Source organism: Choloepus didactylus, chromosome 5, assembly GCF_015220235.1.
Source record: "Choloepus didactylus isolate mChoDid1 chromosome 5, mChoDid1.pri, whole genome shotgun sequence".
NCBI classification, from domain to species: domain Eukaryota; kingdom Metazoa; phylum Chordata; class Mammalia; order Pilosa; family Megalonychidae; genus Choloepus; species Choloepus didactylus.
Genome location: NC_051311.1, coordinates 128,350,391 through 128,362,446, shown reverse-complemented (window position 1 = coordinate 128,362,446; position 12,056 = coordinate 128,350,391). Strand labels below are relative to the sequence as shown.

The 12,056-nt window shown below is 34.2% G+C and overlaps 1 protein-coding gene across 14 annotated transcripts in view; it reads right to left on the bottom strand.

The window, feature by feature from the left end:
• Positions 1-12,056, bottom strand: part of HDAC9 (histone deacetylase 9) — a 996,855-nt gene that overhangs the window by 136,728 nt on the left and 848,071 nt on the right. For all 14 annotated transcript variants that reach the window (XM_037836859.1, XM_037836851.1, XM_037836858.1 and 11 more), the window contains one exon: positions 8,317-8,435. In XM_037836859.1, the coding sequence (XP_037692787.1) occupies positions 8,317-8,435 (119 nt within the window). The remainder of the gene's footprint in view (positions 1-8,316; positions 8,436-12,056) is intronic.

Sequence of the window (12,056 nt, the reverse complement as noted above, 5' to 3'; positions counted from 1 at the left end):
GTTGAGGGTGGGCATGGGCTGAAGGAATTTCTTTAAAACAAGTATTTAAAAAAAAACTTGCAAGAAAATTATACATCTCTTTCTTGGCTCTTTTTATATTGTTTGATTGAAAAATGCATCATATTCTGAGGGGAAAGAGAAAGCTCATTTCTACAGAGTATTTTCTACCAAGAGTTTGTAGAGTTTATGGTACTCTACCAAGTAATCAGGTTACTTGGGCCAAGAGAGCAGGGGAAGTTCATGGAACTGACTCATGGTCTAAAACTACTTAGGGGAAATATTGGGCAGAGGAGGCTAAATATCGATCACTCTCTGGAATCTAAAGAGCTGGTAAAATAATTGCCATAATTCCTGGCAATGAATCTGCAGCCTTGAGCCTCAGGGTCACACGGGAAAAGCCTGGAGGTTCTGTTCAGAACCAGCCAGGGAGAGGAAGAGAGATGTGGAACCCCAGCCATCTCCCTATTAAAACAAAAACAAAAAACAAAAAACCACAAAAATAACTAAACATTTCAGGTGCTTTTAAATATTTTACCATTTATTTTCATATGACTGCAAAAGTATTTTGACACGTGAATTCTGAACCCAGCTAGCATATGTGCCTGAAAATAATAGTATCCCCAAATGCAATGGGTGCAGTAAGTTGGATATGTTATGTGTAGAGCGTTACAGTTGTCCAAGCATTATTTCAAGTCCATTATCTCATTTGACTATCACAATAGCCCTATTATTTAGCCCACACAAGTATACTTACATCATTTCTGTTTAAGAGTCAAAAAGATTAAGACATAGTAGATTGAGCTAGTAGACCATTAGATCCAAATATCTAGGTCTACCAACTGCAAAACCTGTGCTCTTTGTTTCTGTAACTAAACCAGTGTTTCTCAAAGTGTGATCTCTAAAGCAGGATTATCAGCATAAATTGGGAACTTGGTGGAAATTCAGATTGCAGGCCCCACCCCAGGACTACTGAATCAGAAGCCCTGTGAGTGGGGCCCGAAATCTTAACAAGCCCTCCAAGTGATTTTGATGCCTGCTGGTATGAAAACCGCTGTCCCAGGATATAGGGACTCTCCGGCCCCTAGGAACATGTGAGGAGAACTTCCTGAGGGTGAACAGCATCAGTATGCATCATTTCCTTGATTATCTCATCAGCCATACACATGCTGGTGGACTATGCTCAGTCACACAGCTGGGGCCCATATTTTTACAAGATAACGTTTTCAAAGCTGTGTTTACTGGCACCGACCTATGACATTAACTTAAGTTTGACTAACTGAATTTTTAAATTGATTAGATTTGTAAAATGAATTAGAAGCCAATTATTTTAGACATAGTTATCAGAAAAAAAAAGGGGGGGGGTTTCAGAATCTATGGCCACAGAAATTTCAGGCCAAGGAAGAATACTTTTTGCCTGAGCTAAGAGCAAATTCACATGAAAAGGAAAGGATCCACTATTCAGAATTTCTCCTTTATAATATTTTTGTTTTGTATTGGTTTGTTTTGTTTTGTTTTTTAATTTTTACCTTCTTGGGATTCTAGTCAATCATTGGAAGCCTAAAGAAGAAATACAAAATGGAAGTCTAAGTTATAATTTTAGTATGCCCTTTGGCTGGCATTTTTAAAACAACATATCAAAGATTAAAATACTACATTTCATTGATTTCAACATGACATTGATTATGAGATGTATCATATTTTATGTACTTCAAATTAAAAAAATTTTTTAGTATTTGTTTTAGAGATGAACACTACATCACATAGTAACTATGAAGTTTGCGCCACGTATAATGTGAGAAGCAAATAGAAATAGGCTATACTTTGTCTAGAAGTAAAGTTTTATGCATATATATATATACATATATATATATATATATATATATATATATAAAGTGAAGCTTATGGATCTCTTCTCAGACTAATGATTTTAAATGAATAAAATAAAGTACACAGTTAAAGGAACCTACTATATTGAAAAGAGCTATGAAACATGGAGGGAAATCGTGTATAATACATGTACCTCTATATTAATACATTAAATAACTAGTGGAGCAACTAGTCTGATAAATACCATCACTTCAATATAATGATGAAAGTAATTGATCGTTGGAGATACCTATACAATGTTAAAGTGATATGAAAATAACTGTCATTTCCGTTGGTGACAAAGTCATCAGTTTTACTAATATTGTTGTTTGTTGCCTACATTTATAATGGAAGAAAATACATTCCTAAGTTCATACAGCTAACAAGGTGTAAGGATACAATTTTTTTTTCCTATCAAATTCATGGGTCACATGAATTCCATCAATGGACTCCTGTGAGCCTGAGGACCCAAGTTTAAGAATACCTGAGATAAAAATATGTCCACCAGGCACTCATTGATCTCTGCTTTCAAACTGCTTCTTCAATATGCTGTGAGTTGGGAAATTAGATAGACAATCCAGTATAGTTGTTACATGGTAAAGAATTAAACTGAATTCTAGTGAGGGCAAGAGGGTTGCTCTATTAATTTATAAATGGGCTTCCTGCATCTATTTTGGCATTTCAGAGATTCTTCTGTTTATTTTCTAACTCTTAGCTGTGTTTCAGATCATTCAATTTCTAAAAAGGGGATCACTGCATAATTTATTCTGCATCTGTATATCAGTAATGGCAAGAGCCAAGCACACCACAATATACCAAAACAAATTGCCCAGCTGTTAGGCTGCCAAGGTCTGAGGTATCCTTGCCATAAAATAATTATGCTGTATTTTCCTTTAAAAGAATTGCCATTTACTCTATCTGTTCCTGCATTACATCACAAAGTAGGAATACATGCAGACACGGGAAATGTGAGATGTACACCCTGCTCTTCCTAATCTGACTTTCAATTGAGTAGACATATACTTGTCATTTACCTAGGCTCCTCTATAGCTGCCTGGGATTTCTTGCCTTTCTCCTTCCACTTTTATTCAAACAAGTGCGTAAAGTATCTTCAAAGAAATTCTCATGTTTGCATTGTATACCTTCTTTGCAACATACCATCTAAATGCCAAAACTTTTGTTAAACTTCTGTTGAAATAATATCGAGACACCAAAAATTCAAAAACTACTACCTTACAATGCTTAATTATTCAGAAATACATTCATTGTCCCTTATCTCATTTATTCCTTCTGTTGTAGGTATAAATCTTATCTCCACTTTACCCCATCCCATTTTTTACTTTTTTTTCTGATAAAGAAACTAAGTTGATCACAAAATTAATAAGGAATAATGTAAAGACTTGAACATAGATTCCCAGACACCAAACCAAAACAAACCCTTCTACAATTTCCTTTAGTCCCTTAATTCTTCATATTTATTTCAACTGTATTATTTACAGGATTCAATCAGCTCTCATTGCCTGCCTTTCTTGGGCAGGGACGAATGGAGTTTATCTGACCATCTAGATGCTAGTAGGCTTTTCCAGCTGGGACTCAGCTCTTTTGCCTAAGGCCCAATGTTACAAGAAAAGCATGACTTCCCCATTTAATACTTACATTCTTTTCAGTATGATTTATATTAAAGAGAAATATTAAACAAGAGACAATTGTCAGAAAGTACTTTCAGAAATACAAGTTTGTGTTAATTAAAATATTAGAGAAAGTATGAATATGTGGTCCCAGACCAAGAAAGGAGTAGTGGTGATTGGAGGATAGCCATGAAGGAAAACATCATGAAATCCTAATTTAAGTCACATAAAATAAACTGGAAAAAATCATCTGATTTACTTAAAAGATCATTACTTCATTTTAGCTCCTCTAATTAAAAAAAAAAAACAAACTATTTAGTCTATATGTCAGGCATGGGCCAGCTTCTGAGGACACAGCACAGGGATTTATAAAAGAAGTTAATCTGGTGGTAGCTGAAGGATACTCTGAATGATCCTTCATGATATTCACTCAGCCTCCACCCTAATACAAAAGAACCAAAGCAGTTTAACGGTGACCCTTCAAGAAGTGGTGTTTCAAAGGTGTCGGCCAAACACTTCTTTTCTCCACATCTGTTTGCTGTAGACTGGAATCATATTATGAGAAGACCATCTATCAATTCTGCCATAACAGATAAATAGTAAAAGATGCAATAGCCAAGCAGAACTGGCATACTGGCTGAAATACACTCTAAAAAGATATAATCAGGTAATAAATAAAACACATAAATACATGCCATCATATTCTTTTTAGATTTTGATAATATGGAGAATAAGTATTGATCTGTGAAGCCTGGGATATTTTAAGATCAGTGTAGAGTCATCAGTGAGAAGAGAACAAGGTTAAAAGGAAGTCACACTCACCAAAATTTACTTAGTTCTGGCTCTGCATGTCTTTAACTCTATGTGGACAAATAAAATGTGTAGGCAGAGGACATTTTGAGTTGCACAGCCTTCATATGCAAAGGGATGAAGCATATGCAAAGAACAAATGAAAAGGACAAACGTGGCCTCATGTTTTATGAAATTTGTTTCTTGGGACTTATCTGCTGACTAATTTTGCACTCAAATTCTTAGACACTTATTCTTGGAGGATTAACAAATCAAAGGATATTGTTCTTCCCGAAGTGTAACTTCTACCTAAACATGAATTTGTACGGATATCTGCCCCACAACAGTGGTCACTCCCTGTAACACAGACATGCACTTAAAGGAAAAACAAAGGAATGAGAGGATCAATAAAACAGACCAAAGCTTCTATCAAGGAGAAAATGCATACTTCAATGTGTGTTACTTAATTTTTTTCAACTATTAGCTATTCTTTATTTATCAAAATAACACGTGTGCATTTGCTTAGGGAGGTGGTTTCTATCTCAAGGATTGTAAAACTTCCCCGTTTGTGAACGAAACACACTTCTTTAAATCAGACACAGTTATCACTGCACAATGACTTTAGCATTGCTCCAAAGAAAGGAAAATTTCTATCAAGATGATTAAAACAATTTGCACATATGGATTAACTACCTGAAACCATAGGAAGAAAAATATACACATACATATTTTGTTGTAGACAGAATTTGAACTAATGATTTTTTTTTTAAATATTGACAACACTGTGAAGCCAAAGGGTATTGTAATATTAGGAATCAATTTTATTGGCTGAACATGCCATGCCACTCAGTTACTAAGACAACTTTCTTAAAATGTAACCTAAAGATAATTAGATCTGAATCAGAATATTTTGAGGGATAAACTGATAACATCAAGGTAAAAGTTTGATGTATGTTTTAGGGCTGTATACAAAACTACTTATTCCTTTCAGCTTGGGCCTTAAAACTGGTGCTTAATTGAAGGAACAGTATAGATTCTAGAAAACCAATCTGAATTGGTTATTTAAATGTATTAAATTTAATGTATTTAAAATTTCAGCATAAACCAGTCCAAATATATTTATTGTAGCTTCACAGCACAGAACACTTTATATATAAAGAAAGGTCAAGAGAAGAGAGGAGAGGAGAAGAAAAATAGCACTAACCAAGAATTAACTTTTAATTTTAAATCACCTCTATATTTGGGCTAAGACTTGTTATAGCGCCAACCGATTTTTGTTTTTAAATATGGTAGCTAATTAAATGTTTTAAAACAAACAAAAATACTAGTTGTTTTGAGGTCATTTCTTTTCCTTTTTCCTTTCAGAGAGAGCAAACAAAATTACTAAGAAAGATTGTTTGATTCAATGTGTCAAGAAAAGAAAATTTTAGTATCTTTGATGTGATAGAATTCTCCAGTCCACTGTCTAAAATCCTCAAATGTTCTACTTGGGGTGGGGATAGGTTTTGCTGGAATTAAGGTACATTAGGAGAGGAATTTGTTTTGTTTTTTTCCTACCTACATTTAGCTTTTGGTTTTAACCCATTTCTAACCCCATCATGGGACTCCCCACAAATGGAGGATAACTCTTGGCATGGGATAGGGAGAACCCAATCTTAATTACCTGTCCAGAACCTTCAGGCAACGCAAATGTATCTGCCAGTTGGTCAGAAAGAAAACAGAGACCTAGTACAGTGCCATTCGGGAAATAACTGTAGAGATGTCCGGAAATCCTAGCTTTTACCCAGTTGGTGTGGCAGCATCTCTAGAGAATACAGCTGGCAAATTAATGCCTACATGAGATGATGTATTCAAACAGTTGCCCAGCCACAATGCTCTTTCATTTTCATTTAAATATCACAGGACTACTCAGTATCTATCACAGATTGTTTGTGGAGATAAATGTCTTGGGCACCTACACGGTCTCTGTAATGTGCATCCAAGTTCTCTAGTCCCTGCATTTTATGAAACTTTTTTCACTTTAATGGAGAAAATCCAGTAAAACCTTCATGCAATATCATTTCACTACAAATTCAGGATAACCCTCAGTTTTAACTCCAGTTATTTCAGATTGTTAAAATAAATTATGAGTTTCTTCATTTATAAAATATGTGAACTGTTTTAGATGACCTCTACTATGGTCTCTTTGCATCTAAGACCCTCCCTCCTCATTGTATATCCTACCCTGATTCAACTCAAATATTCAAAAAAGGTTGATTATTAAATCACTTATTTTATATATGTTGATTTTTCTTAGGAAACAAGGCACCTTTGAGAGAAAGCATCAAAGGGAAGAAATAGATGAAGAGGGGATGGGGTGTTGGAGAGATTATGGACTCATCCTGTGATAGAAAGCAACGAACAGCTTCCCCCAAATGGAAAAAAGGAACATACGTTGTGGGTTTCCTTGCATTGAGTTGAAGCTAATAAGAGGTAGAAACCTGTTTCTCAAGTCTAAAACCAAAAGGAACTACACTACAACTACTTTCCATTCTACCTTCCAAGGTGACATTTGAGGTTTGAATTTGACATGGCAACAAAAAAACAAACAAGCAAATAAAAAGATTAGTTCCTTCTAACTAGTTCTGAGAAATGAAGTTGTTACAAGCTGCCCCCTTTGGAAGGAGAAAGACCCAAAGATAGATGTTTCTTCCTTCTATGGAATATTCTCAGATTTATGGCAAGTAGCATCTTTTCCAGATTTCTATCTTTGCTCTCCATGTATTTTGTATTGTTTGGGTTTATCTCAAGTTGTTGTGTAATTTTTTTTTCTTTAAACTAAACTGTCACCAGTCTTGCCCCAAGTCTGCAGTGGAAAGATTGACTTCCATTTGAGTGGCATTCCAAGAGAAAACAAAAAAGGCATATAAAGACATTTGATGTGAGAAAACACCTATTTAATTTTACCTAAGTTGTGAATTTTTATGTTTTGCTTGTCTTTGTGGAGTTGCCTCTTTTAATATGTTTTTCAACAGACAAGAAGGCACCAAGAACACTGGATAAATAATAGATGTTAAAAATAGTTACTACCTAACAATGTTGCTGGAACAATTAGAGTGCAGAGAACTCTCACATGAGACGCTAACTCAAAACAAAGGTTGGCATAATGCTGTTTCTTTCGTTCTCTTCAAATTAATAAAACACACTTGCTCCAAACTCATCTCTCCCAGTTAAAACTATTTTTTTTTGTTTTTGTTTTTGTTTGTTTATTTTATTCAACTCCCCCTAAAACATACAATATTTAATTTTATCTTCTTGTAATTTTAATTTTTTTCTCCTTTTATGGATATCAGAATGCCAGCATATATTTATATGTGTAGACTAGACTTATACCTCATTTTCACACTCAGAGAGTAAGGAAGTTAAGTTCTTAAAGAAAGCCTCTTTCTAGCCAGATTTCATTAGGTCATGCTATTCAAATGCAATATAATGCAAAATTATTTTCTTCATTTGGTCTTTAGTTGCTAAGGAACACAGCCAAAAAGTTAATCTTTGCAACATAACAGAAAAGGAGTAGAGATGTGAGGGCTACCTGTAACATACAAAGAGCCTCTGAGCGAGGGGAAGTATGTATTTGTATTCAAACCTGGAAGAGCATAACATTATTGGAAAATAGCTATTTATACTTCATGCACAATGAAATAAAACAGTGACTTCCATTCTCTCTGCAAAAAAGCCTAGTAGCTTTTCCAGACTCATGAAATCTCAAGTTATTCACCATATTTTAAACAGAAGCCCAATCATTTCTGTCATTAAATGGCAAACGGGACTTCTGAAAAGCAAAATGTTCTGTAGTAAGTTCATCAAAGGACAAATTAACTTTGGAATATTTTTAAAGGCCAGTTTTACATCTGTCAGATAAACACCATCTGAATAATTTTCAAATGTCTCATCAAAGCTTACTAGGGGCACATAAAAGGTGTTGTCTACCTTAAGGACCGAAAAGATGTTATGATATCATAGCATTTCCCAAAGTCCAAAATGGTATACTTACATCTTGCTGTCACTTTGTAGCCCCCCAGAGGAGGGGTGTGGCCTTCTAATGCATCAAAACCAGCGGAAACTAGGACCATGTCTGGATCAAACTCTTTGGCCACAGGCATCACTACAGTTCTGCACAGTAAAAAGGTAACCAGTTACACATGGAAATGGTGAATACCTTTAAAAATTGCTCACTGGAAACAACTTGGCACAACCTCAAGATCTTCCCAAGAATAAAGAAAAGGGGAAAAGAGAACTCGATTTTAATGGATCAAAAACTTATCATTTGTTTAATATTAAATCACTGTTATTTAGCATCCCAATTCAGGCTTCTAACTTTTATCTCTTTTCCTCTTAAACAAAAAAAAAAAAAAAAAAAGCTTTGCAGGTACATTCTGAAGCCCATATTATTACACTATTACATGCACATCTGTGGCTGTTTTATCCCTTTGCCTATTAAAAAGAAGAAGAAGAAGAAGAAAAACTGCTTCTTCCAAGGGAGTGACTAATGTTTTACAGAGGAAAGTCAGAGCTTTAGTGAAAACCTGGCTTGCTCCAGTTAGTGAGAACTTGGTGTAAATTTGAACTATAAATTTCTTTTGGGACAAAGTTTGCTTTCCCAACCTTTTTCAAAAAACATTTTTAAATATTTGTCATGGTAGGGGGTGACTCTTGCAAAGGAAAAACATGAAATTCTCCTAATAGAATCCAGACTATAATGTAAAGTAAGTTCAAGGTCAGACACATCAGGAATGTGGCAGTTTCATCCCGTGACAGCACCCCCTGCTGGCCCCACTGAGAAACTTCAGACCTTACCAGTATGCCATCATTAAATTCCCATTTTCAAAGACAAATGAAATGGGGAAATCTCACACTATACTGAAATTTAAAATTAGTATGATCTCCATTGTGTGTGCATGCTTCTGTGAGAAATAAATAAGCCAATTATTAAAATGGTTATCCTTGATTAGTGAGATAATTGTGGTTTATATTGTATTTCCCAGGTTTTCTGAGTGCTCATATACAAATTTTATGATTAACATTTAATCGCATGGCATAAAGAAGATGTTGTCAAAGTTACAAAATGAAATCAAAGAGGAAAAGGAGCTCACAGTTATCAATATACACATATAATTTACGTGTATATTGTCTGAGATAACAGGGTCAGTTGCTTTTGCTATCATTTTGTTGTAGTTTTAATATTTGATGGTGACTATGAAATATAAGATATTAAAGTTTATACCATAATAATTTAATAAAGCATATATTTGAAACCTACCTATAAATATAAATGAATGAAATATTGTTTTAATAACTCTACTACTGTCATCAAAACTAACTCTTTGAAGCTCATAAATGTACATGTAAATGGCTTCCATGGTAGTCTTCCAACAACTGGAAAGTCACATAAATCTAAATTGTTCCCATCAGTGAAATTAAATGAAAACCCATTTTGTTTACTATGTACAATTTCATCTTTTTTTTCTTCAATAAACTTAAGAATTGCTAGTACAGCTGCATTATCAGGAGAATATCTTCAATTTTCCTTTTCCCAATAGTAACTCTTACATTATAATTTTCATAGTACTGTTGCTTTACAATTAATACAGTATTTTTCATATGAGTAAAACAGCCATGTGACGCATGTTGTTGGGAATAAGATATTGAAATAAGTTCCCTCAAAGAAAAAAGTGTTTTATCAAGATCTTATAACTATTTAATTTGATTACTCCTATGTACTCCCTTAGAGAACAAACATTAATATTATGAAAATAGATATATAATTGAACAATGTTCCCCATCCAATCACATGGGTCATAGTAACCCATTTTCCAACTCCTTCCGTCTGTTTTTATAAGGTCCTTTTCCCCCCACACCTTCTTTTCTCCTCAATCTACTCCTGTCCAATCATTAATCATCCTTCAAGGCTCAGCTCAGTTACTACCTTCTCTAAGGCTTCTCTCTACACGGACAAAAAACTGGAGAAGAGAAAACAGAATACAAGATTACTAACACATTTTAGAATTTGGACAGCCATACACAGAGGGGAAAAGCTGAAACATAAGTGTAAATGCCTACAGACAGGAAGAAAACATTCAGAGATTGATGGTTGGGAGTCGTTCAGGTTTTCTTCAATCTCCCTGTAGCGATTTCGCCAGTCAAAAGGCCCCACTCAGGTGCACAGAACTCCCATTCATCTTTCCAGTGCTCTTCTCTCAGCTATGCATGTATAGCCCCTATCATTTTGAAGAAAGCCTCCAGCGTAAAAGGCAACAAAACTAACATAGAAACAAACAAAAAGAAAGTGAACTCAGAAAATAAAGAGAAAATACAAGGAGGAGATTGTAATTTCAGAATTTGGAATTATCATCAATGAGATAAGACGGTACACTTAGGAAATGAGAAGACAGTGCTATCAAGAAAGGAAAAAAAAAGGAAAAGAAACAGCAAACATTAAGTAAAAGATTCTATATATGGTTTAGAAGACAAAGTTGATGAGTTTTCTCAGAGAGTAGAACAAAAAACAGAGACATAGAAAATTGGTAAAAATAAACAAGAAACCCAGAGGATCCATTTAGGAGACCCAACTTCTAAGGGAAACTCTAAGGGGAAATTTTTAAAAATTTATAATCCCATATCCATCCAAACTGCCAATGAAACATGAGAGTAGAATATAGTGAGTTTCAGATACTAAAAATCTTTTTAAAATAGTATTTACCACAAATATTTTCACAGGAAACTATTGGGTGATACACTACATCAAAATGAAGGAGAAAACCAAATAAGTGACACCAATTATTCCCCCCATAGGAACACTTTAAATTTCCATCTAACTTTAGAACAAAATTGTAGAAATGTGCTCTGCAACTTGAAATTTGGCATATAATGGATTAGGTTTTCATTCCAATGTAACTATTATGTTAATAATGGCATCTTGTAGGATAAACAAATCTCTCCATGCTACATATTTCAGAATATACATAATGTTTAGGTCCGTCTGTAGAAAAGAGCACATTTATTGGGTATGTCATTCCAGAATTCACAAACATGGATTTTACACTGTCTCAACTTTTAGAAATGCTCCATCTTGCAGGAATAATCCTTCATATTTGGAGTCAGTTCAAAAAATAGAGAAAATATGGGGAATGTTGAAAAAACCGTATACATTACCTAATGGATTCATTCCACTGAAAGATAAGCATGTCTAAAATTGCATCTCTGTGGTAACTGAATGAATGAATGATGTGCAATTATAAGGGAGATGTATAATGTTATGGTAATATATGCTATACATTTGCTATTAAATTGAAGAACTATATGGCAATAAATGATTATAGATGGTGATATTAATGAAGTTCATTATTTCATTTTGAAAAGTAACTACTGAGTGTCTAATACATCACAAATATTCTTTTATTTTAAGGATGTACTCAATTTTGAACTGAATCTTATTATTTTCCTATTTTCAACAATGAACTCTTCCTGATTACCTCTAATAAACTGATAAAACTAAGACCACAGATCTCTTTATTATGGCATTTATTTTAGGAATGTCCATGAAGATGTTTACATCCTTCCATTTATGCCAGTCTAGATTGATTTGTATTAAAAAGATTCAGGGGTCTGGAAGATTGAAAAAGGTGTTTGATAGTGCAAAGTGGGAAAACCAATATCATCTTTCTTAAATAGAACAAATCCTTGAATGCATTCATTAAAATTTCACTTAGAGAATTGGTTTTTCTGTTTCAAGAT